General features: G+C 39.7%; 1 protein-coding gene across 1 annotated transcript; it reads left to right on the top strand.

Moving 5' to 3' along the window:
• Window positions 1-1,077: 1,077 nt before the first annotated feature.
• On the top strand, window positions 1,078-27,646 carry RNF181 (ring finger protein 181). The gene is made up of 5 exons (XM_053716028.1): window positions 1,078-1,184; window positions 23,199-23,332; window positions 23,557-23,672; window positions 26,514-26,588; window positions 27,474-27,646. Exons 1-5 carry the CDS (start codon window positions 1,099-1,101, stop codon window positions 27,531-27,533), a joined length of 471 nt encoding a protein of 156 aa, XP_053572003.1. The 5' UTR covers window positions 1,078-1,098; the 3' UTR covers window positions 27,534-27,646.

The raw sequence follows: 27,646 nt of genomic DNA, 5'->3' as shown, positions 1-27,646 counted from the left end.
TTTGTATTTATTTCCGTTATATTATACGGGATTTATTTATGTATTTATACATACATTTATATTTATACGTCACTTAATAGAACTAATACAGCGCGGGTATCACATCTTTTTCTCATATATATATATATATATATATATATATATATATATATATATATATATATATATATATATATATATATATATATATATAGGGTTTACATAGCGTTGTTCGCTACATCCCCTCCCCCAGAGGTTTACAAATCTACAACGGTTTGGATTATAAACTGCAGCTGCACTCAACAGAAATAGTGAGAAAAAAAGGTTGCTTTTATATCGGTTGAAATCTTACGCAGAGCTTATTAATATATCTCGTATTTATATCCTGGCTCCGAATAATAAAAACTAATTACAGTCAACTACCTATACATCGACGTGAAGAGTAATACACTGATGTGATGTATCGTCAAGGGGACGTTAACCTTAGCCTCGTTGTGGATCAAAGACGCGTCTATTTGAATAAAGTCTATCTATTTACTTTCCAAACTGCTTTAGGATTTGGTGTCTCGTGCATCATGTGACATTAACTCACCATTCATCATTTAGCAGTCACTTTGCTGCCGAGGTTGTGACTAAAGAATGTTCTGCCCATCTTAACGTTTGATTGGTCAGAGTATCTGCAATCGCTATATTGATTGGCTGTAATCTATGGAAGAGGGTGGTGCTGCTTTTGTAGCTGTGTCACTGGTTCTCAAGTTACTTCCTGAATTCTGCACCTATGTGTGTATTCTGTATTCCTTGGCGATCAGGTAACTGTTTATTATTATTATTGAAATTCACAGACAAAGAATTGTGTGTCTATCTCTCTTGCATTTTTCTTTACATTCTGTTAAAGATACAGTCTCTCATCCTGATGAATATTATTTCAGATTTAAGAATGATCTGAAAAACTTGTTCTTTTAACATGAAATTGAAGTTCAATTAAAGTAATCTCTATGTATTGCAATATTTTGTTATTTTTGGTTGTTCATTATGAATTTTGTCTATTTGTTTTACCAAACATCCCACTCACACTCTCTCTTTCTCTCTTTCCTCCAGTTTGATCTGCTTATTTTCTACATGGCATCATACTTTGATGAACATAACTGCGAACCCACTGTTGCAGAGGAGCAGTACCGTCAGAATGCCCTATTAGAGCTCGCAAGGTCAGCACATATTGGATTTCCTATGTAAACAAAGATAACTAATATGCATAGTTTAACAGAAAGATTAGCAAAAATGTATGCCAGTTATCATGTACATACCAAACATTTCATTTGAAGGATCGTTTGGTACATAGATAAAGTCCTGTTCAGGAGACACACAGAACTGCTGGTGCCAAGCAGTCTGTGTTCAGCTGGGCATCTGCATCTCTTGTGGCCCAGAACGGTACTTTAACCTCTTTACAGGGTTTAAACATGTAGCATTGCTGTGTCCATAGTGCACACATTGCAAATTCTAACACATAAGAGTAATTTTTGCACTAGAATGTTTAATGTGGAGTCTTAAAAGCGTCAGGATGTGTGAGCATAGGGTAGAATTAAGATGTCCAAATCATCTCCTTTCTTGCTTTGTATGCCACTGTGTGCAAAAAGAAGTGGGCTTTGCTCTTTGTTGACCTGACCTGTATACCAGTGGGTGGGTGTGCTTCATTACTTGATTGTATCAAACTCCAATATGCATACAGCATGCTCTGGTGTTGTGAACTCATCAAAAACAGATTATTATTTTTTTTATCAATTGTCTATTTTGTCAGCACTACTATTAAAGTTGGACACAAAGTCCCTTTATTGCAGTGTCATAATGCATCCTGCAATAAAGGGACTTTGTGTCCAACTATAATGAAGTAGTGCTATTGTATCATACTACTTGTTCAAGACTAAAGGGTAAGCAGAGAGCCATATACAGTGTGCACACTTGATTGGAGATATATACAAACTGGTGCTTTGCTGATTATATTTTGTATTTACAAGATCCTTTGTCACCTACCTTAATGGAGCTACTATAAAAAGATATAATTGCTCCATTTTAACAACCTGATCAAACTTGAAACACTGTTATTTAATGACTGCTCTATATATATAGGATTCCAGTTGGCCATCCTTGATATAGAACTTAAAGGGACACCCCCCAAAAAATATTTCATGATTCAGATAGAGAATACAACTTTAAACAACATTCCAATTAACTTCTATTATCTAATTTCTTTCATGTAATTAGCAAGAGTCCATGAGCTAGTGACGTATGGGATATACATTCCTACCAGGAGGGGCAAAGTTTCCCAAACCTCAAAATGCCTATAAATACACCCCTCACCACACCCACAATTCAGTTTTACAAACTTTGCCTCCGATGGAGGTGGTGAAGTAAGTTTGTGCTAGATTCTACGTTGATATGCGCTCCGCAGCAAGTTGGAGCCCGGTTTTCCTCTCAGCGTGCAGTGAATGTCAGAGGGATGTGAGGAGTATTGCCTATTTGAATGCAGTGATCTCCTTCTAAGGGGTCTATTTCATAGGTTCTCTGTTATCGGTCGTAGAGATTCATCTCTTACCTCCCTTTTCAGATCGACGATATACTCTTATATATACCATTACCTCTGCTGATTCTCGTTTCAGTACTGGTTTGGCTTTCTACTATATGTAGATGAGTGTCCTGGGGTAAGTAAGTCTTATTTTCTGTGACACTCCTAGCTATGGTTGGGCACTTTGTTTATAAAGTTCTAAATATATGTATTCAAACATTTATTTGCCTTGACTCAGAATGTTCAACTTTCCTTATTTTCAGACAGTCAGTTTCATATTTGGGATAATGCATTTTAACATTTTTCTTACCTTAAAATTTGACTTTTTCCCTGTGGGCTGTTAGGCTCGCGGGGGCTGAAAATGCTTCATTTTATTGCGTCATTCTTGGCGCGGACTTTTTTGGCGCAAAAATTCTATTTCCGTTTCCGGCGTCATACGTGTCGCCGGAAGTTGCGTCATTTTTTGACGTTATTTTGCGCCAAAAATGTCGGCGTTCCGGATGTGGCGTCATTTTTGGCGCCAAAAAGCATTTAGGCGCCAAATAAATGTGGGCGTCTTATTTGGCGCGAAAAAATATGGGCGTCACTTTTGTCTCCACATTATTTAAGTCTCATTTTTTATTGCTTCTGGTTGCTAGAAGCTTGTTCTTTGGCATTTTTTCCCATTCCTGAAACTGTCATTTAAGGAATTTGATCAATTTTGCTTTATATATATGTTGTTTTTTCTCTTACATATTGCAAGATGTCTCACGTTGCATCTGAGTCAGAAGATACTACAGGAAAATCGCTGTCAAGTGCTGAATCTACCAAAGCTAAGTGTATCTGCTGTAAACTTTTGGTAGCTATTTCTCCAGCTGTTGTTTGTATTGATTGTCATGACAAACTTGTTAAAGCAGATAATATTTCCTTTAGTAAAGTAGCATTGCCTGTTGCAGTTCCTTCAACATCTAAGGTGCAGAATGTTCCTGATAATATAAGAGATTTTGTTTCTGAATCCATAAAGAAGGCTATGTCTGTTATTTCTCCTTCTAGTAAACGTAAAAAATCTTTTAAAACTTCTCTCCCTACAGATGAATTTTTAACTGAACATCATCATTCTGATTCTGATGATTCCTCTGGTTCAGAGGATTCTGTCTCAGAGGTTGATGCTGATAAATCTTCATATTTATTTAAAATGGAATTTATTCGTTCTTTACTTAAAGAAGTCCTAATTGCTTTAGAAATAGAGGATTCTGGTCCTCTTGATACTAAATCTAAACGTTTAAATAAGGTTTTTAAATCTCCTGTAGTTATTCCAGAAGTTTTTCCTGTCCCTGATGCTATTTCTGCAGTAATTTCCAAAGAATGGGATAATTTGGGTAATTCATTTACTCCTTCTAAACGTTTTAAGCAATTATATCCTGTGCCGTCTGACAGACTAGAATTTTGGGACAAGATCCCTAAAGTTGATGGGGCTATTTCTACCCTTGCTAAACGTACTACTATTCCTACGTCAGATGGTACTTCGTTTAAGGATCCTCTAGATAGGAAAATTGAGTCCTTTCTAAGAAAAGCTTATCTGTGTTCAGGTAATCTTCTTAGACCTGCTATATCTTTGGCTGATGTTGCTGCAGCTTCAACTTTTTGGTTGGAAACTTTAGCGCAACAAGTAACACATCGTGATTCTCATGATATTATTATTATTTTTGATATTATCAGAGTTGATGTCAGGTTTATGTCTCTAGCTATTTTAGCTAGAAGAGCTTTATGGCTTAAAACTTGGAATGCTGATATGGCTTCTAAATCAACTTTACTTTCCATTTCTTTCCAGGGTAACAAATTATTTGGTTCTCAGTTGGATTCCATTATTTCAACTGTTACTGGTGGGAAAGGAACTTTTTTACCACAGGATAAAAAATCTAAAGGTAAAAACAGGGCTAATAATCGTTTTCGTTCCTTTCGTTTCAACAAAGAACAAAAGCCTGATCCTTCATCCTCAGGAGCAGTTTCAGTTTGGAGACCATCTCCAGTTTGGAATAAATCCAAGCCAGCTAGAAAGGCAAAGCCTGCTTTTAAGTCCACATGAAGGTGCGGCCCTCATTCCAGCTCAGCTGGTAGGGGGCAGGTTACGTTTTTTCAAGGAAATTTGGATCAATTCTGTTCACAATCTTTGGATTCAGAGCATTGTTTCAGAAGGGTACAGAATTGGTTTCAAGTTGAGACCTCCTGCAAAGAGATTTTTTCTTTCCCGTGTCCCAGTAAATCCAGTAAAAGCTCAAGCATTTCTGAAATGTGTTTCAGATCTAGAGTTGACTGGAGTAATTATGCCAGTTCCAGTTCCGGAACAGGGGATGGGGTTTTATTCAAATCTCTTCATTGTACCAAAGAAGGAGAATTCTTTCAGACCAGTTCTGGATCTAAAAATATTGAATCGTTATGTAAGGATACCAACGTTCAAGATGGTAACTGTAAGGACTATCTTACCTTTTGTTCAGCAAGGGAATTATATGTCCACAATAGATTTACAGGATGCATATCTGCATATTCCGATTCATCCAGATCATTATCAGTTTCTGAGATTCTCGTTTCTGGACAAACATTACCAGTTTGTGGCTCTGCCGTTTGGCCTAGCTACAGCTCCAAGAATTTTTACAAAGGTTCTCGGTGCCCTGCTGTCTGTAATCAGAGAACAGGGTATTGTGGTATTTCCTTATTTGGACGATATCTTGGTACTTGCTCAGTCTTTACATTTAGCAGAATCTCATACGAATCGACTTGTGTTGTTTCTTCAAGATCATGGTTGGAGGATCAATTTACCAAAAAGTTCTTTGATTCCTCAGACAAGGGTAACCTTTCTGGGTTTCCAGATGGATTCAGTGTCCATGACTCTGTCTTTAACAGACAAGAGACGTCTAAAGTTGATTACAGCTTGTCGAAACCTTCAGTCACAATCATTCCCTTCGGTAGCCTTATGCATGGAAATTCTAGGTCTTATGACTGCTGCATCGGACGCGATCCCCTTTGCTCGTTTTCACATGCGACCTCTTCAGCTCTGTATGCTGAAGCAATGGTGCAAGGATTACACGAAGATATCTCAATTAATATCTTTAAAACCGATTGTTCGACACTCTCTAACATGGTGGACAGATCACCATCGTTTAATTCAGGGGGCTTCTTTTGTGCTTCCGACCTGGACTGTAATTTCAACAGATGCAAGTCTCACAGGTTGGGGAGCTGTGTGGGGATCTCTGACGGCACAAGGAGTTTGGGAATCTCAGGAGGTGAGATTACCGATCAATATTTTGGAACTCCGTGCAATTTTCAGAGCTCTTCAGTTTTGGCCTCTTCTGAAGAGAGAATCGTTCATTTGTTTTCAGACAGACAATGTCACAACTGTGGCATACATCAATCATCAAGGAGGGACTCACAGTCCTCTGGCTATGAAAGAAGTATCTCGAATTTTGGTTTGGGCGGAATCCAGCTCCTGTCTAATCTCTGCGGTTCATATCCCAGGTGTAGACAATTGGGAAGCGGATTATCTCAGTCGCCAAACGTTGCATCCGGGCGAATGGTCTCTTCACCCAGAGGTATTTCTTCAGATTGTTCAAATGTGGGAACTTCCAGAAATAGATCTGATGGCGTCCCATCTAAACAAGAAACTTCCCAGGTATCTGTCCAGATCCCGGGATCCTCAGGCGGAGGCAGTGGATGCATTATCACTTCCTTGGAAGTATCATCCTGCCTATATCTTTCCGCCTCTAGTTCTTCTTCCAAGAGTAATCTCCAAGATTCTGAAGGAATGCTCGTTTGTTCTGCTGGTAGCTCCGGCATGGCCTCACAGGTTTTGGTATGCGGATCTTGTCCGGATGGCCTCTTGCCAACCGTGGACTCTTCCGTTAAGACCAGACCTTCTGTCACAAGGTCCTTTTTTCCATCAGGATCTGAAATCCTTAAATTTAAAGGTATGGAGATTGAACGCTTGATTCTTGGTCAAAGAGGTTTCTCTGACTCTGTGATTAATACTATGTTACAGGCTCGTAAATCTGTATCTCGAGAGATATATTATAGAGTCTGGAAGACTTATATTTCTTGGTGTCTTTCTCATCATTTTTCCTGGCATTCTTTTAGAATACCGAGAATTTTACAGTTCCTTCAGGATGGTTTAGATAAAGGTTTGTCTGCAAGTTCTTTGAAAGGACAAATCTCTGCTCTTTCTGTTCTTTTTCACAGAAAGATTGCTATTCTTCCTGATATTCATTGTTTTGTACAAGCTTTGGTTCGTATAAAACCTGTCATTAAGTCAATTTCTCCTCCTTGGAGTTTGAATTTGGTTCTGGGAGCTCTTCAAGCTCCTCCGTTTGAACCTATGCATTCATTGGACATTAAATTACTTTCTTGGAAAGTTTTGTTCCTTTTGGCCATCTCTTCTGCCAGAAGAGTTTCTGAATTATCTGCTCTTTCTTGTGAGTCTCCTTTTCTGATTTTTCATCAGGATAAGGCGGTGTTGCGAACTTCTTTTGAATTTTTACCTAAAGTTGTGAATTTCAACAACATTAGTAGAGAAATTGTGGTTCCTTCATTATGTCCTAATCCTAAGAATTCTAAGGAGAAATCGTTGCATTCTTTGGATGTTGTTAGAGCTTTGAAATATTATGTTGAAGCTACGAAATCTTTTCGTAAGACTTCTAGTCTATTTGTTATCTTTTCCGGTTCTAGAAAAGGCCAGAAAGCTTCTGCCATTTCTTTGGCATCTTGGTTGAAATCTTTAATTCATCTTGCCTATGTTGAGTCGGGTAAAACTCCGCCTCAGAGAATTACAGCTCATTCTACTAGGTCAGTTTCTACTTCCTGGGCGTTTAGGAATGAAGCTTCGGTTGACCAGATCTGCAAAGCAGCGTCTTGGTCCTCTTTGCATACTTTTACTAAATTCTACCATTTTGATGTATTTTCTTCTTCTGAAGCAGTTTTTGGTAGAAAAGTACTTCAGGCAGCGGTTTCAGTTTGAATCTTCTGCTTATGTTTTTCGTTAAACTTTATTTTGGGTGTGGATTATTTTCAGCAGGAATTGGCTGTCTTTATTTTATCCCTCCCTCTCTAGTGACTCTTGTGTGGAAAGATCCACTTCTTGGGTAGTCATTATCCCATACGTCACTAGCTCATGGACTCTTGCTAATTACATGAAAGAAAACATAATTTATGTAAGAACTTACCTGATAAATTCATTTCTTTCATATTAGCAAGAGTCCATGAGGCCCGCCCTTTTTTTGTGGTGGTTATGATTTTGTATAAAGCACAATTATTCCAATTCCTTATTTTATATGCTTTCGCACTTTTTTATCACCCCACTTCTTGGCTATTCGTTAAACTGAATTGTGGGTGTGGTGAGGGGTGTATTTATAGGCATTTTGAGGTTTGGGAAACTTTGCCCCTCCTGGTAGGAATGTATATCCCATACGTCACTAGCTCATGGACTCTTGCTAATATGAAAGAAATGAATTTATCAGGTAAGTTCTTACATAAATTATGTTTTGCTTCATTCTCTTGATATCCTTTGCTGAAAAACATATCTAGATAGGCTCAGTAGCTGCTAATTGGTGGCTGCACATAGATGCCTCGTATGATTGGCTCACCTGTGTGCATTGCTATTTCTTCAACAAAGGATATCTAAACAATAAAGCAAATTAGATAATAGAAGTGAATTGGAATGTTGTTTAAAACTGTATTCTCTATCTGCATCATGAAATACATTTTTTGGGGGTTTAATGTCGCTTTAATCATAAATTTATTCATTTTTTTTTTTAAATTTATTTTTTATATATTTTCATCCCTGTATGTTTTAAAGGTAAAGTTTATTTATTTGAATTCACTCTTCCTTTATTAATTGCTGAAATACCAAGCTGCTCCTTAGATTTATATTTTCATGATAGCAAATTGTTCCATATTTATAAAATTAGCTCAGAGCAGATGTGATTGAGGTTCTAAGGGTGGCAAAAATCTAAACAGTGAATGTCTTCAATGTGAGGTGAAGTTTATGTAACAAATAAGTAAATATGTATCAAAAGGAATGAAGATATAACACTAAATACTTATATAAACTTAAAGTGAATGTAAAGTTTAATGAATAAGTGCCTGGTATCTAAAATTACTCTTAAAAACAGGGACACTTTCATTCATTAAACCTTACAATGAAGCTTCTTTTTTAAAATACTTTGCTTCATGGAAAGCAGATCGGCGATCCTCCGCCTGCTGCTCATGCTGTAGTTAGCAGATTAGTGATGAATCTGGCTTCCTCCAATCGTTACATGCCTCCTTTGGCGTCCTGCTCTTGAGGAACGCAACAATTATAGGAAGCCGGATTGGTCATCGCGCACATTCACTTTGAGTGCTAAGCACTTTCCCACCTGGGTGCTAAGATTTTTTTAAGTATTTTTTTATTTTTTGAACAAAATTTTTTTTAACTTTTTTTTTTTTTTTTTCTCCAGACCCCCAAGGCTTACACTGTTGGAAATGTTAGGCGATTACCTTTCCAATGGGGGTCTGTAGCTGCTGAGATGACTGAGATACAGGCTTCTAAGCAGCATGACCCCTGCTCCTATACTTAAAATTGTTAAATATAAATAAAGTTGCGCAATGACGTCATCACGGTTTCGTGCGTGATGTCACCACGCACAACGGGAAGCCCCGGCGATGCCTGTCACTCTACAGGCATGATCGCCGGGGTAGGAGTGGGTGGGAGCCCCCAGATCTCCCTCAAGGTGGGAGAGTGCTAGTGACGGCTCTGAGCCGTCAGCACCAGAGTGGGAAACTGTGACGGCTCAGAGCCGTCATTAGCACTCAAAGGGTTAAGATGTAGGCATCAGATGCAATAATGTAGGCACGTATGCCTGCATGCTACTGAAAGGAACATTAAAGCCAAAATTATACTTTCATGATTCAGATAGAACATTCAATTTTAAGAGACTTTTCTGTTTAAATTTGTTATAAAGTTTACTTCATTCTCTTGGTATCATTTGTTGAAAAACATACAGCACATAAACACACAGTTAAATGCAAGTCACAGTGTGGTCATAGAAATGTTCTTACACATAAGAACATTTTCTTTTTGGACTCTTAAGCCCCTTAAAGATATATTGTAGCTGAGAATGAACATAAGAACAAATATCCGCAGCATGTAGTCATTGCTAATATACACCAGACCGCTAAATAATTATAACCACCAAAATACTCCTGCAGATTTAAAAATGCTTATTTTATAAACCTTAACTGATCCCTGACATGTTTCGCCACATTTGTCTTTATCAAAGGGTCATTCCTAATTCACTGTGACGCTAAACACAGGATGTCAATATTATCATTTCTACATGCTGTGTGTTAGCAGCTATATAAAGGGTTAATATAGGTAGAAGCCGGTAACTGTGTAATTTCGAATATATCACTGATGGTTCAGTGACTAGCCTTAGTTTGTTGCCAACATTTACAAATCTGGTGCATTACGTACATATGGTGGATATAAGCACTTATATATAAAAGATACAATGTCAGGAGGATATTATATGAATAATATCATAAGATGATTAACTACACTAGTGTTACATCTGTGTAACGATATTGTTACAGTAACACTCGAAACTTGTATCTTGTGATTTACGCAAGAAATATAATCCTGAACATATATAAAAATTACTGTATCATCCACTAATATTGTACCTTAATTTAAATACATGTGATGCAAATGCATATAGTATGTGTGTGTATATATATATATATATATATATATATATATATATATATATTAGAATCTAATCATCATTATTTATAACTTTACAAGCAACCACTATTGGCATCTTACAATAAGACCGGTAATACATCTACGGTCTTTGTAACCCTCAAATTACCGGTTAAGGTTAACAGTATATGGTATATGACTTATCCTGAGACTAGTAATCACTACATAAGCACACTAATTGAGGCAGGCATCAATTTATTATTTTATTAAAAGCTGTCTAAAACCATAATATACTGTATATGCTGTGCCGATTTTATGGAGTATGCTGACATCTATGCTTCTAGTCTAAAGTTCGATCTCAGGATTATGGGACTATAAAGATATCACTCTAATAACAGTAGCTAACCTAACAGGAGCTCTTCTAAACTACTAAGTCCAATATTAACCCAATAGAAACAGCCTACTGAGACTATACTGTTATCCTTAAATATATGATAGATCTAATTGCATTAAGATCCTAATCCACCTTTTCTGAACCTCCCAGGACCCACTTACCTGTACCTATAATATATGGTATGTACCCTAGCTATGGATTTACACTGACATCCTAGGTTAGAGTAATGGTATTATATTATATTATATATACTATGTATCGGTATTGAAGTGGAACTGACTGTTCAGTGCATTGATATACATATAATCCTCCATCTCCTGTGTTTTTTTAAGCTTTTTTGTATGTATGCAAACTATTTTAATAATCCTAATAAAGGTTATATTTTAATTTGACGATTCCTCCTCCTTTCATCTATTTGCTAAACTAATCCATCCAATAGACCTTAAGAAATGTGAGTGCTACACATATGTACATCATTGTTAGTCTTTGACTTGTTCCGTATCTATCTGAATCATGAAAGAACATTTTTTTTGGGTTCATATGCCTTTAAGAACTGTTTGACTATTGACTATGCAGGGTTCCTCATCAGGCTCTTGGTCTCAACTTCAAATGAGCAGTAGATGTTTTTCTGTCAAATTTCCTTCCATTTTCCCTGCCTACTGTATTTTTTTGACTTCCATCAGCCAATCACAAAACACATATACCTATATAGGGTAAACTCTTGCACATGCTCAGTCATAGCAGGTGTACCAGAAAGTGTGCATATAAAAAGATTGTGCGCATTTTTATAATGGAAAGTTTTTTTTTAATTGCGTGCTGTATCTGAATCATGAAAGTATAATTTTGACTTTAGAGTCCCTTTTTAAAGGGTCATGAAAATGAAAATTCCATGGTTCAGACAGAGCAGAGCTTCTTAACGCTAGGCCTCAGCACCCCCACCAATCAAGATTTTCATGATATCTGAGCTAGAGGACAGGTAAAACACTCAGCTGCTGGGTGAGAGTAACCATGGTTACTGACCAGCTGATTATTTCAACTGTGCTCTAGTACAGATATAATGGAGATATGCCCTGCTGGGGAGTCTGAGGACTGGGACTGAGAAGCACAGAGACAGAGCATGTAATTTTTAGAGACTTTTCAATTTACTTATCAAATATACTTTGCTCTTTTGGTATCCTTTGTTTAAAAACATACCTAGGTAGGCTTAGTAGTAGCAATGCACTACTGGGAGCTACCTGGTGAGTGGTGTTTGCACACATATGCCTCTTGCCATTACTGGAACTGACTTTAGCTATGGGTTTTACTTGTTTGATGGGGTTAAAAAACCTATAGGTATATGCAAGAAATAGTTTAATAAAATGCTCTAATAAATGTCATATACATTTGACAGGCACTGTTTTATCCAGTGCCTGATTGGCAGCAGTGTGTTTGAGCACTTAGTCTGAACTTCAAATAAGTAGATTTTTTTTCTGACAAATTTCAGTGACTATAAACAGGAAACTAAGTTTCTCTAGGGGGCGCTGATACCGGATAATAAACTAAGCTAAAAAGACCAATATAAGTCCACAGTGGTATAACAATCAATTAATATAAATAATATCACTCTGCTATTTATAGGAATAGATTTTCATGATATAATAGTAATGTGACAATGTCATAAATGTGAACTTATCTCAGGTGGAAAGTCCCAATGTCCACAAATACAATGTTCACACTATGGGTGAGGTATCAAAAATATGGTTTACTTTTCTTCTTCCAGGAAGAATTCCTTTTTCTTTTTTCCTTTTTTTCAGAATGTGCACAAATGAGATGCTGCTCCTCTCTCACTTCACAAAAAGATATTTCAATGGACTTCATTGTTGAGTTACCAAGATCAAACAATAACACTACTATTATTGTAGTAGACCTCTTGACCAAGATGGCACACTTTATACCATGTAGCTCACTACCTACTGCTTTTCAGACTGCCCAACTCTTTCTGGGCAATATAGTCAAATTGCATGACCTTCCCAACACCATAACGTCTGATAGAGGAACCCAATTCACCTCCAGGTTTTGGAAGGAACTATGTCAAGTTCTCAGACTACAACACCATTTAACCACCTCTTACCACCCTCAATCTAATGGCCAAACTGAACGTACACATCAATGGCTTGAACAATATTTGCATTGTTTCTGTAATGCTCAACAAAACTGGTCTTTTTTACTATCATCAGCTGAATTTGCATTTAATAATACTATCCGCTCCACCACTAAACAAACACCACTTTATGGTTTATACCAAATTACGCTTACCATCCTACTTTTTATCTACTACCTGAACGTCCGCCTACTAACCTACTTCTCAATGATCTCACTAATACACTCTCTCAGAACTTGGATGTCCTCTGTGACAATATCCATTCCGCACAGGAAAGTCAGAAGATGTACTACGATTCCAAAAGAAGAGTTCCACCACAATATGTTGTTGGTGATATGGTTTGGCTCTCCACTAAGCATTTGAAATTACGTACTCCATCCAAAAAACTCAGCTCACGTTTTATTGGACCTTTTGCTGTTTTGAAGGTAGTTAATCAGAATGCTGTTACTCTCGATTTGCCTTCCTCTTACCACATTCACCCTACATTCCATATCTCCTTACTAAAACCATACCGTCCGCTTAGGGAGGACTCATGCTCTTTGGAACTCACTACCCTGCAGCCTCAATCAGAACAAGAATATAAGGTTAAGTCAATTTTGGATTTCAGAAGATTTAGAGGTCGCCTTGAATACCTCGTACGTTGGTTGGGTTTTGGTCCTGAGGAGGATTCTTGGAAGCCCTCTACTAATTTGTCAGCTTCCTGATCGACCCAAGCCTTGACCCACGCAGTGGATCCTTTGTGGGGGAATTGTGTAATACCAAGTTCTGTTATAGCCCACTCATATTCAATTTCTGTTACATATACCTTTTTAAGTTGGTAATCACGCCCAACTTACCAGCTATAAATGGGCCTTTCACCTTTACCACAATGCTTGGTAATTTACTTACATGCAAGCTTGTAAATCTTCTAGTTTGTTACTGGATTATATTATCTTTGTGAGCTAACGAATGATTCAGTTTCCTATTTCAATAATTGCTACTGAGACTTAATCTCCTACTGTGTTGTGTCTTTTATTCTCTGGACTGGAGGATTTCTCCCTGAAGCTGCAGTTTCCTGGAGTCGCTCTCTCCTCCAGCAGCGGTATTGTGACGTCACGGCCACCATCTACTCTACACTTCTCCGCTCTCACACCAAACTACTCACCGCTGGTAAGAGTTGTTCATATGTACTTTACCTTTTGCTCAATCTCATGTACATGTATGTCCATTACCTATACTGAACTGATATCGGACACTCCTTGTATTCTCTCCTCTCACTTGAACGCATTGCGCTTCCCTGGGTGTGTATGGACAATTTGCAGGACAGATCATATACTCTTAAGTTTGAAACATATGTTAACAGTGTTGTAACGTATTGTATCTTTGTTTGTTCTAGTCTTATTACAAATTGAGCCTCGTAATCCATTTTATGTTCGGAGCTACATAACATCTTGAAGCATAAGTTTTGAAGTGTTCTACTCAACTTTCAATTAAAGAGACAGTACTCATTTATAGGTATAATAGACTTACTCACGCAGGTCTGCAGTTGTGATACATATTTGCTATCTTCCATTAACAGATATAACCTATCCTGCCTTGAGCTTGTTACAGTAACATACCTGTGAACAGGCTACATAATTATAATGTTGCGATATTGTCATGTAGTAGCATTTTAGTTTTTTTATTAAGAGTTTATCTGATAAGATAATGTTTTACATACATTCTTGTTTTCTTAATAGTTGTGTGTATATATATTTAATTTCTGACAGGTTAGATCTGACCACGGCTATAAACGTTACACGTGGTTTATTGCACCTATCTGTCAGGGTTTTTTCCCTGCTTTGTTTGCCATGTGCTGCTGGCACCCATTGTACTCGCCTCTCTTGCTGACTCTGGTGCATACTGTGTGATGCTGCTCATTTCCTGCACTTCCTGTTATGGCCAGATTGGTATATATCATCCGTGTGAGACAGGATGCAGTCTCAGAAAAAGGGCCTCTGTTCAGTATGCTTTGCCCTTGCGTTGTCTCAGACCTGTTTGTGAGAGCTCCTGTGTATTACCTGGCTGTCTGACGTCCCTCCTGGTTCCTGATCCCTGGCTTGTTCCTGACTCTGCTGTTCTCCTTGTTCCTGATTCCGGCTCGTCTGACTACTCGCTTTGGCTCCTGACTCTGCTCGTCTAACTACCAGCTCTGGTTTTGATTCCTGGCTTGTTATATGACTTGTGGACTTTTTATTATTTTTTGCTATTAATAAAGGTGTGATTATTTTTGCACTTCTCGTCTCAGTCTAATTCCTGGCACCCTGACATTATGCAAGGGCCATGAATCCTGATGGTGCTAATAATCCACCTTTACCTGCCATAATTTCCAGGATGGATGAACAGGATCACCGCTTGGATCAATTTGCACTAGCCCTGCAAACCCTGCTGACTCGCACTGCACATTTGGACCAAAGTGTCCCGCAAGTTATGGCTGCTCCTGTTTCTGCTGCTGCACCTAGTCCTATCAGGAGCATGTCCGGTTCTGCACCTCTACCTCAGTGATATGGAGACGATCCTATTCAGTGCAGAGGGTTTTTGAACCAGGTGGGCATTTACTTTGAGATGTTACCTCAGGCGTTTCCCTCTGACAGAGCTAAGGTGGTATTTCTCATCTCGTTACTCTCTGACACAGCTCTTGCCTGGGCTAATCCCTTGTGGGAGACTAATAAACCTGTGATTTCAAAATAACATGAATTTGTGGCCTCCTTTCGAAGGGTATTTGATGTTCCGGCTCGGTCCTCCTCTGCTGCTAAATGACTCATGTCCATTCAGCAAGGTACAAGATCTGTTGCTCAATATGCCATTGAGTTCCGTACGCTTGCCGCAGAGGTAGGTTGGAACAATGAAGCCCTTGTTGCTGCCTTCTTTCATGGGCTCTCTGATGCGATTAAAGATGAATTTGCTGCAAGAGATTTACCAGAAGATCTCGAGGCATTGGTGTCTTTTTTTTATCCTAATTGACATCAGAGGGAGAGGCCCTCATTCAAGGAGTGCTTGCAGAAGCCACCTGTTCCGTTGTCTCCTACGTGTTCGTTCCCACCCATGCCTCCCTCTCCTCCCGTGCCTCCTGGTCCCGAGTCACCAGGTACTGCTGAGCCGATGCAGTTGGGATTCACGCGTCTCTCCGCAGCGGAGAGGGCCTTTAGGAGGAGGGAGGGGCTATGCCTCTTTTGTGGGTTACAGGGCCACCTTTTGAAGTCTTGTCCTACACAGCCGGGAAACGCTCACACCTAATGTCCTGTCAGGGGCAGACCTTGGGTGGCTTATCCTCGTCCCCGGAACCGCTAAAGGAGAAACCTTTGGTCACGGTTGTCCTTTCCTGGGTGGACTCCTCCATAGTCACTCAGGCTCTTGTTGACTCCAGTGCTGCAGGCTATTTCATTGACAGTGCTTTTGTATCAAAGCCCTCCATTCCTGTTTTGCCTCGGTCCGTTCTGCTTGCTATTGAGGGCATTGATGGCAGGCCCCTTCAGCCTGCACTCGTTACTCACGAAACTGATCTGTTATCCATGGCTGTTGGGTCTCTCCATTTTTAAACCCTCCAGTTCCAGGTGATAAACTCTCCGCATTTTCCGGTTGTTCTGGGTTATCCCTGGCTCCAAAAGCACAATCCCAGTCTTGAATTTTGTTGTGGTCTCTGCAATGTATTTCCACTTGTCTTCTGAAACCAGTTAAAGTCTTGTGCACTTCTACAGTATCTCAATTGCCAAAGGAGTACTGAGAGTTCCTAGACGTTTTTGACAAGGTGCGTGCCGGTACGTTGCCTCCTCACTGGTCTTACGATTGTGCTATAGACCTGCAACCCGAAGCCATTCCTCCTCGGGGCCGGGTTTACCCTCTATCTGTTTTGAATTGTGCTATGGAGGAGTATGTTGCCGATGCTCTGTCATGGGGGATCATCCGCAAATCCTGCTCTCCTGCAGGGGCTGGCTTCTTCTTTGTGAAGAAAAAGGGTGGCGAGCTAAGACCATGCATCGATTATAGGGGTCTTAATGGTCTTACCATTAAGAATGCTTACCCTATTCCGCTCATTATGGAACTCTTTGACCGCCTCAAGGGAGCTACGGTCTTTTTACTAAACTTGATTTGAGAGGAGCGTACAATCTCGTTAGGATCAAGGAGGGCCACGAATGGAAAACAGCATTTAACACCAGGAGCGGGCATTATGAGTATCTTGTAATGCCCTTTGACCTATGTAATGTTCCTGCTGTTTTCCAGGAATTTATTAATGATGTCCTACATGATACCTAGACGACATCCTCATACACTCACCCACACTTAAGGCTCATCGTTCTGATGTTACACAGGTTCTTCAGAGACTACGTGAGAACAGCCTGTTTTGTAAACTCGAGAAATGTGAGTTCCATCAGACTCAAATAACCTTCCTAGGTTATGTTATCTCCGTTGCAGGGTTCTCCATGGATCCTGACAAGTTATCTGCAGTTCTGCAGTGGCCTCACCTGGTTGGTGTTCGGTCTATTCAACGTTTTTTGGGGTTCGCCAATTACTATTGAAAGTTTATTAAAAACTTTTCTTCCTTGGTCAAACCTATCATAGACATGACTCGTAAAGAGAATGATCCACTACATTGGTCACCTACTGCCATTAAGGCCTTTGATAGTCTTAAGACTGCCTTTGCTGCCGCTCCAGTTCTGGCTCATCCTAACCCTGTCCTGCCTTTCGTTCTTGAAGTTGATGCGTCTGAGACTGGAGTAGGTGCCCTTTGTCTCAACATCCTACGCCTGACGGTTCCTTGCATCCGTGTGGTTTCTTCTCGAAGAAATTGTCTCCAGCGGAGTGCAATTATGAAATTGGCGACATGGAATTACTGGCCATAATTTGGGCACTCAAGGAATGGAGGCATCTTCTCGAGGGTACTAGCGTGCCAGTGCTCATTTTTACTGACCAAAAGAATTTAACTTATCTATCTGAAGCAAAATGTTTATCGCCCGACAGGCCAGATGGGCGCTATTTTTGTCTCGGTTTAATTATGTGGTCTCCTACCTGCCTGGTAGTAAGAATGTTAGGGCTGATGCCCTCTCTCGACAATTTTCGCCTCTGTCCAAGGAGGAGTCTGTATCTACTCCTGTTATACCTCCTGACCATATGTTGGCTACCATACGTACTAATTTGACTTCTCCCTTGGGGGAGGAGATCCTGGCTGCATAAACCAATGCACCTCCTGAGAAACCTAGTGGTAAGTGTTTTGTTCCTGAGAATCTTTGAACTAAACTTTTGCACACTTACCACTATCCTAAAGCCGCAGGTCACCCAGGCAAGAACCAAATGATTTGGTCTGTCACTCGACAATTCTAGTGGCCAGGTCTTCGTTCTAATGTTGCTGCTGCGACGTCTTCCTGTGGGTCTTCTTCAACCTATTGCTAATGGTGAGCGTCCTTGGACACATCTTTCCATGGACTTCATTGTCGAGCTCCCTGTTTCTAATGGCAATACTGTTATCCTGGGGGTTGACGTTTTTCTAAAATGTCACATTGCATTCCCTTAAAGAAGTTGCCTACTGCTCAGGAGCTTGCTTCAATTTTTGCCCGGGAGGTCTTCCATTTACATGGGTTACCCAAGGAGATAGTGTCGGACCGGGGTAGCCAGTTTGTCTCCAGATTTTGGCGTTCCTTTTCTGCTCAAATGGGGATCCAGCTTTCCTTCTCCTCGGCATATCACCCTCAATCCAATGGGGCTGCAGAACAGTCTAAACAAGTTCTGGAACAGTTCCTCCATTGCTATGTCTCAGATCACCACAATAATTGGTCTGAACTGTTACCTTGGGCAGAGTTTGCTCATAATAGTACTTTTAATGCTTCCTCCAAGTTATTCCCGTTCATGGTGAATTATGGGTTTCAACTATCCTTGTTGCCCGATTCATTCCTGTCTCAGGGTATTCCGGCTTTGGAGGAGCATCTCCGGCAACTCCGTTCCACGTGGGTGCAGATTTAGGACTGACTTCATCGTTCTATGCAGCGCCAAAAGTTCCAGGCTGATCGTAGGCGTCTGCCCGCGCCTTCCTACCAGGTTGGAGAGAGAGTTTGGCTGTCCTCCCGCAACTTGAACCTTTGTGTGCCTTCCAATAAACTGGCTCCCCATTATGTAGGTACTTTTCGAATACTCTGACGGGTCAATCCTGTGGCGTACGCTCTTGACCTTCCTCCTGCAATGCGCATCTCCAATGTTTTTCATGTCTCCCTCTTGAAACTATTGGTTTGTAATCGGTTTACCACTGTGTTGCCTTCTCCCCGTCCTATCTTTGTTGACAACCATAAGGAGTATGAGGTCAGCAGCATTATTGACTCTCGTATGTCCAGGGGCCGCATACAGTTTTTGGTTCACTGGAGGAGCTACAGTCCGGAGGAGCATTTATGGGTTCCCTCCTCTGATGTCCATGCTCCCGCCCTCCTCCGTGCCTTCCATGCCCTTTTCCCCAATAAGCCTTTTGTCCTCCTGTGGGGGAGGGGTCGTTGAGGGGAGGGTACTGTCAGGGTTTTTTCCCTGCTTTGTTTGCCATGTGCTGCTGGCAGCCATTTTACTCACCTCTCTTGCTGACTCTGGTGCATACTGTATGATGCTGCTCATTTCCTGCACTTCCTTTTATGGCCAGACTGGTATACATCATCCGTGTGAGACAGGATGCAGTCTCAGAATTGTGATGTCATCACTTATTATTTAAAGGACCTATGTTTAATATGCTTTGCCCTTGCGTTGTCTCAGACCTGTTTGTGAGAGCTCCTGTGTATTACCTGGCTGTCTGACGTCCCTCCTGGTTCCTGATCCCTGGCTTGTTCCCGACTCCAGCTCGTCTGACTACTCGCTTTGGCTCCTGACTCGGCTCGTCTAACTACCAGCTCTGGTTTTGATTCCTGGCTTGTTATTTGACTTGTGGACTTTTTATTATTTTTTGCTATTAATAAAGGTGTGGTTATTTTTGCACTTCTCGTCTCAGTCTGATTCCTGACACCCTGACACTATCAGAGGAGCATAAGCAAATTTAAGTTATCAGGCTATCATCTTTCCAATTTTTTTTTTTTTAATGCGCTAACCGGTGTAGTGCTTTTCACAGTTAGGGCCCTTTATAAGCTGTGCTGACCTAATATGTATATTCACCTGATGAAACAGTCCATTATAGACTGAGAAACGAGTTGTGATATTTTTAATTTAGTTTTATTAAAGTCTTTCAAAATTCATATAGACTTTGTTAGCATACTTTAATTTGAAGCCCATATATTGCTATTTATTCCTCTGTGGAAGTTTGTGTGGCATTGTGGTCGAGTGATACGGAAGGATCCAGCTCTGTACGGAGGACCTATCAGCTTACAGTTGAATATTCGCTTGAATTGCAGACCTACCTTTGAAGGAGGACGTAGCAGTTTGTGCTTTTGTGAGCTTTCTGAACGGCTCGAAAGTGTTCAGGAGGCGTGACTTGCACTTAATAGTGCTTTATACTCTGTGAGTACCCTGTGTCTATTGTATGGTAATTTCTTTGTCCATTTTGATCTGCAACATTGTGGCGCCTCCTTCTGTTCTTTTATGTAACTAATGAGCATACTGTATATATTTTAATATATCGAAAATATATATAAAAAAAAATCCTTTAGAGCTAATGAGGTCTAGGTATTGTAAATTAAAGTAGTAGAGCTGTTGATTTACCACAAACAGGTGCTTTTGTTTAATTATTAAATACAATTGGTTGAAATATGTTTAAAAAGGTAGCATGCCTGTTATGTTTTATATGTTTTTTTATGCCTGATTAAACCGATGTGTTAGCGGAGAAACGCGTTGCAGTATATTGGAGCCCTGAATGAACATTTCAACCCTGTGTTTTATTAAATTTATGGTTATTCTAAAACCTTGGTGCATTATTTGAATCCTGCCTCCTTGATAACTTTAGAGGAAGCCGTTTGCCGGTACCCAGTGAGTTGGAGCACTGTGAGTCTTCAGCACGTGCCCAACAGCACAATAGAGTGCTGCCACACATTGCGAGTACCCTGTGTTTTTCCAACACCTGACTGTAATTTCACTACTGATATGCACATAAAGCACCCTCTGTTTTATAAATTTCAAAGTTATGTCTATTTCCACTTCCCCTTTATCATGTGACAGTCATCAGCCAATCACAAATGCATATACGTATATTCTGTGGATTCTTGCACATGCTCAGTAGGAGCTGGTGACTCAAAAGTGTGAATATAAAAAGACTGCACATTTTGTTAATGGAAGTAAATTGGAAAGTTGTTCAAAATTGCATATCATGAAAATTTAATTTTGACTTGTGTCGCATTTAATATCCAGTTTTTAAAAAAAAAAGATTTTACTGAACAGCCTAATTAACTCTTTAACGACTAGCGCCATACCCTGTACGACGCTGGTCGTTAAGGACCAGCGTGGTACCCTGTACTACGCTGTTGTCCTGGGCCTCTCTCTGCCATGATCTCGCTAAAAGTAGCGAAGTCTCGCTATTTCTGCATGCCCTACGAATAGGGCAGTGCAGAAATAGAGTTGCAGAGGCACTCTGTGGCCCTCTCTGCACCGGGCAGCAGTGGTGCTGATTGTTGATGGCGTGGGAGGGTAAGGAGGCGGGTGGGTGGGTGGCCCATCGCAGGAGGGGGGCGGGGAATGGGAGGGACCACTATGTTACAGAAAAAAACAACTCTGAGAGCAGCAGGGTGGGGGGGAAGGAGGGGGATCATACAGTGGAGGTGGAATTAGAGGGTGGGAAATCAATCTGGGGGGGGTAAATGAGGTGGGGGGCAGCTACATGTAAGAAAAATGTTTTGTTTTTATTATTATTATTATTATTATTATTATTTTTGTTTTTTATAAATTTTGGAAAACTGGGTAATGGCAGACATCTGTTGTCAGTACCTAAGATGGTGGTAATTAGTTAGAGGGGGAGGGTTAAAGAGCTTTTTGGAAGGAATCAGGGAGGTGGGAAGGTAAGGAGGTTATCCTACACGAAGGACAATAATAATAATTAAAATGAAAAAGAAAATAAAAAGGTGTAAAACTGCATACTGGCAGACTTTCTGTCAGTACTTAAGATGGGGGTGACCATTGGGGGGTAGGATAGGGAAGAGAGGTGTTTGAGAGGGATCAAGGGGTGGGAAGTGTCAGATGGGAGGCTAACCTCTACCCTAAAGCAAAAATTAACCTTACAAGCTACCTAATTTACCCCTCCACTGCTGGGAATAATAGAAGTGTGGTGCACAGCTCCAATTAGCGGCCTTCTAATTACCTAAAGCAGTGGCAAAGCCATATATGTCTGCTATTTCTGAAAAAAGGGGATCACAGAGAAGATTTTACAATAATTTGTGCCATAATTGCACAAGCAGTATGTAAATAATTTCAGTGAGAATCCTAAATTTTGTGAAAAATTTTAAGATTTTTTTTTTTTTTTTAATTTGATCACATTTGGCGGTGAAATGGTGGCATGAAATATACCAAAATAGATCAATACTTTGGGTTGTCTACAAAAAAAAAATGTCCTTAGTGTAGGATTACTCCCTTACCTTCCTACCTCCCTGATTCCTCCCAAAAAGCTCTCTAACCCTCCCCTTCTAACTAATTCCCGCCATCATAGGAACTGGCAGCTGTCTGCCAGTACACAGTTATCTATCTTTTTTTTAAATTTGATAATAATTATAAAAAAAATTCTGTTGTGTAGCTGCCCCCCTCATTACTCTACCCCCTCCTCCAACCTCCCTGCTACCCACTCACTCACTACCGCTTTAAAAAAAAATATGTAGCGGTCTCACCCGCTCCCGCCCCCCTCCAGCGATGGGCTGCCCACCCACCTCCTAACCCTCCCAAAACACCAATGATCGGCACCACCGCAGCCCAATGCAGAGAGGGCCACAGAATGTCCCTCTTTGCATTGGTACCTCTGCCCGTCTATTTCTGCACTGCCCCACTCGTAGGGCATGCAGAAATAGCGTGATCTTGCTACTTTTAGCAAGATCGCGGCAGAGAGAGGCCCAGGACAGCAGCGTCGTACAGGGTACGATATTTGTTTTTAGGGGAATAATGACCAGCATCATACAGGGTATGGCGCTGGTCATTAAGGGGTTAAAGAAAAGTCATGTAAACAAGAATCAGCAGCAGCCAAAATGGGGTGGGAGAAACAGATACTAAAATATCAATGGTCAATTGCTCTCCCTAAGTATCAGCATTTGTGTATGGACAAAGAGATAGGATAAGTAGGCAAAGGCACGTGTGCAAAGAGACTGAGATAAGAAGAAAAAAAAGTGTGGGTGGCGGGGGCTGAAAGAACTACTATCCAATCCCATCAGAAGTGAGTATGAGGGACTACAGTAACCAGCTTCCATCTGTTGTCTCTAGCTCTTGTATGGTGGCCAACAGGGTACAGATAAATACTCATCTATCTTTCCCATAGGAGTCTTCTGAACGGTTTGGACATTGATCTTGGAGATGTGGATTTTACAGACTGGGATCACAGACTGCCCCCTCCAGCGTCAAAAAAAGTGGTGGATAATTTGCCAAAAGTCACAGTGACAGCAGAGCAAGCAGGTAAGACAGCGGACAAAGGAAAAAAGGGGTAAAGGGGAGGACAAGGAAGAGAACAAGGTGAGAGACTTCAAAGCTAAGGAAAGGTGATTGCAGGGAGATTAGTGTCTGAAAAAAGCTTTGCAGGTGACACCAGTGACCACTGCAGAGCACTGCCACTTGTAGTCTTTGTTTCCCATCATATTGTGGGGAGATCTTCTCTTTTACCTACAATATGTGTTTTACAGATGCTGCTTTGAAGTGCCCGGTGTGTCTGTTGGAATTTGAAGAGGGAGAGACAGTGAGGAGGTTACCTTGTGAGCATCTCTTCCATTCCGCCTGCATCATTCCTTGGCTCAACAAGGTAATACAAAATCTATTGTTAGGCACTAATATATATAGGTAGAGTTTGAGGCCATTAAATTTTGTGTATGAACAGAAGGTGTAGAAAAAAAATAATCACTGCTGTGCATGATTCTAGCACCTAATCGGGGGCAAAAATATGCTTTTCTGTGTGTTTGTTACTAGCAGTTAGTGGGGTCTAAAATTTACTGCTGGTATTGAAAGTGTGTAAAACAATTATTACTGGGAGTTTGTGCCCGTATCTAAGAAGGTTAAAGGGACATTAAACACTAAATACATTTTTAGATAGAATGATGCAGTCAAAGAAAAGATTAGTCTGGGAATAACATGTAGATGTATTTTTTAAAGTTTCATTAGTTGTTTAAATATTAACAAAATAAGTGTAAAGTTTTAGTGTCTATAAAACAATGGAAGCTGCCATGTTGTAACTTAGGTTCATTCTTCTGCTGTAGCCAGTTAGGCACATTTATAAATATGTCAACATTTCAGAATGGAATTACAGGAAAAAGGGACAAAATAAATCATGAAAGTATATTGCAGATTTCTTTTATGCATATGATTTATAGCAAGTCCGGGAACAGGCCTAAAGCAATCTTGGGGTCTAGGGTTTGGTTTTGGGGAGGGGGTCACTGAATGCATTTAGGGGCTGAAGCCCCATGTCTTTCTGCAGATTAAAGAAACAGGAATGCCAAAATGAAACTTACATCATTCAGATAGAGCATGACATTTTAAACAATATACACAATTTGCTTAATTTATTTCTATTATCAAATGTGCTTCTATCTCCCAGTATTCTGCTTTGAAGAGCATACCTAGGTAGTCTCAGGAGCATCAATGCACTGCTGGGCGCCAGCTGCTGATTGGTGGCTGCACGTATATGCCACATATCAATTGCTTGCCAGATGTGTTCAGCTAGCACCTAGTATTGCATTGCTTATCCTGAGCTAACTTTTCAACAAAAAAATAACAAGTGAAAAAAGCCAATTATATGTCTCCTTATGCAAGGACTTTCGAAATCATAGGACCCATGGAACCATAGTGCCTAGATTTATATATGTTACCTAATTTTTTAGATCATTCTACATATATTTACATATGTAAACCATTACATGACTCCTGCAAATGATGTGCTTGCATGATATATTCATGTATTGTGTTTGATGCAGGAAAGCTGAAATCCATTTCAGAACTGATACAGGAGTAATGTACAAATGCGCACATTTGAGGACATTATAAAGGGCTGGAAGAAGTGATGCCTTTTGGTGCTTTCAGAAGAAAAAGGTTCCCCCACAGTTTCCTGCTTATAAATTAAAACCCTTTATAAACCTTGTTAAAATAAGATACATAAAAGAGAATATTAGGAAGACCGTTTTAAGAAAGAGATTTATAAGAATAAAAAATCACTATTAAAATACAAAGCAAGTAAATGAATATCAATGAAGATTTTGTAAAGGTTTTTAATTAAAATAGAAATGTAACAGAATTATTCATAAACATTGACATATCCTGAATACAGGTTCTGTGATAGGTGAAGATCGGGGAACATTTATCAAGGCTGCTGGTGAACAAGTTCTTCAGTAGATAACCTGTCCTCCTGTTCACTTACGATTCAGCCTCATGTGGTAAAATGAACGATTGCACAAGAGCAATGCTATGCCATCCTGCTCTTGCACAACCAGTCACGCCAGAGCAGGGTCTGTCAATCACTCCTGACTTGCTTATTCTAGACGATTTATCTCCACCACCTCTAAGGTACCAGAGAGGATACGACGCAGGAGCTGCTTCTTAAATATGTGGCTTTAGGCTCGCTTATGTAAGCCTTCACCATAAAGATGCATAAGCTGTTAAATTATGTATACAAAATCAAGAAATTAGAAAAGCTATGTATGTCATTTTAGTGTGGTTGAAAAATATATACTAAACAGTATATGGGGAAGTTTTTTTGACCTGTAAGGGAAAGAGGTATAAGAACATATAATATGGAAATGAAGAATGCCAAGTAATGAAGCATTTTAAACAATATACTAGCACAGACTCTGCCAGCAGAGATGGTAGCTGAAAATACTTTGCGGAAATTCAAGAATGCCTGAGATATGCATAAGGATATCCTGAGAATTCATTATGAGTACAGATAGAAATGTAGGCATTTTTTTATCTTACGTCTAATCGATATCTCTAAGGAATTCAAATATGTAGTGATAAAAAAGGTTACAGCAAATTAGAGGGGAGGAGGTTTTGAGAGAATACTGATAAATGTACCGGCCAAAAGGATTAATGAAATGAAAACAATTGTACCAGGCTGCATTTAAATGGATTTAAATGTTAGGTAATTATTTTTGTAAAAGAGACATACCTTAAAGGGATCTTTAAAACAAGAAAATCATTTTAAAAGTATTTTAATGGCGTGTTAATGTATATAAGGTTTAAGGAAGAATTGTTATAGTTTTTTTTGTTATTTGTTATTTTTTTTTGTTATTATTTGTTAATATTTGCCTACTTGTGAATTTGTAATGTTTCCACTCCCATGGTGTGCATTCAGTGGAATACATAACCCTGACAGTTCTACATGCTGCATAGTGATTGGTTATTATGTGCAGAAGCTGGTTTGAATCTGTCTCTGGTTGCAGCAAAGGATGTAAGATGAACATAATTCAAGAGGCTTTTCAAGGGTGTGTCTTGGGACTGCAAAACAATGCATATTTTTTTTTCTAATAAAATTACAGTTTTAACCATTTATTTTATATGCAGATATTTTGTAGTGGGGTGCATTATTTCTGATGTACAAATGAAACATTTTACTCAAATACAAACTACATTTATTTTTGTTAACCGTTTTTTACAGACCAATTCATGTCCTCTCTGTAGAGATGAGTTGCCGACAGACAGTCAGGAATATGAGGAGTACAAAAAAGACAAGGTATGACATCACAAGGCCGTGCCACAGAGGGGAATAGAGGGAAATGGGAATGGTAGAATACAAAAAATAAATAAAGGGGGGGTGGAGAAATAAATCAGCGGAAAGTGAGTAAAAAGCTAGAAAGAGGAGGATGTGCAAATACATGTAATGTGTAGAAACAAAAATGGAGGGTTTGGAAGATGCTGTAGGGAGGATGGTTAAAGGGACAGTCTAGTCAAAATTAAACTGTCATGAGTCAGACAGGGCATGCAATTTTAAACAAATTTCCATTTCACTTTTATCATCAAGTTTGCTTTGTTCTTAGTATTCTTTGTTAAAAGCTAAATATGCTAATTTATAAGCCCTTTAAGGCTGCTTCTTATCTCAGTGCATTTTGACAGTTTTTCACAGCTAGACATGGCTAGTTCATGTGTGCCATATAGATAACATTGTGCTCACTCCTGTGGAGTTATTTACAAGTCAGCACTGATTAGCTAAATTGCAAGTCTGTCAAAAGCACTGAGCTAACAGGGCAGTCTACAGAGGCTTAGATACAAGGTAATCACAGAGGTAAAATGTATATTAATATAACCATGTTGGTTGTGCAAAACTGGGGAATGGGTAATAGAGGAATTAGCTATCTTTTTAAAACCATATAAAATCTGTAGTAGACTTTCCCTTTAATGATGAAGTGGCAGGAGGCAAAGAGGGACACCAAAAAAATAAAATAAGGAAAAAGTATGGAAAATAGCATAAAAAACCAACTAGGGATCATATGAAGAGGGAAGAGTTAATGCTCCTCACTTGGTTTACAACAGTGTATGTATCATAAAGTAAAATGAATGTAGTTCTGTAAGGATTGTCCCTGCTCTCACTCGGTATAACCGCCCATTCTGCTTGCTACAGGCACGGAGGAAGCAGAGAGAGCATCGGCTGGGATATTTACATGACGCTATGTACACCTGAAAATCTGCATCTGAGCATCCCGGGATAGCATCAGCATTTAACCCTCAGCCACTGCCGTAACAGGGAGCCTGAATGTCACTGGTATAAGTGCAGATGAACGGGGGGGGGGGGGG

The sequence above is a fragment of the Bombina bombina genome, chromosome 6 (genome assembly GCF_027579735.1).
Source record: "Bombina bombina isolate aBomBom1 chromosome 6, aBomBom1.pri, whole genome shotgun sequence".
In the NCBI taxonomy this organism is placed as follows: domain Eukaryota; kingdom Metazoa; phylum Chordata; class Amphibia; order Anura; family Bombinatoridae; genus Bombina; species Bombina bombina.
The sequence above is the reverse complement of the archived record's forward strand: the minus strand, read 5'-3'. Positions and strand labels throughout refer to the sequence as shown.

Coding starts and splice junctions, on each gene's coding strand:
- RNF181 (XM_053716028.1), top strand. CDS start 1,099: ATGGCATCATACTTTGATGAACATAACTGCGAACCCACTGTTGCAGAG. Junction 23,673..26,513: donor TCATTCCTTGGCTCAACAAG/GTAATACAAAAT, acceptor CGTTTTTTACAG/ACCAATTCATGTCCTCTCTG. Junction 26,589..27,473: donor AGGAGTACAAAAAAGACAAG/GTATGACATCAC, acceptor TGCTTGCTACAG/GCACGGAGGAAGCAGAGAGA.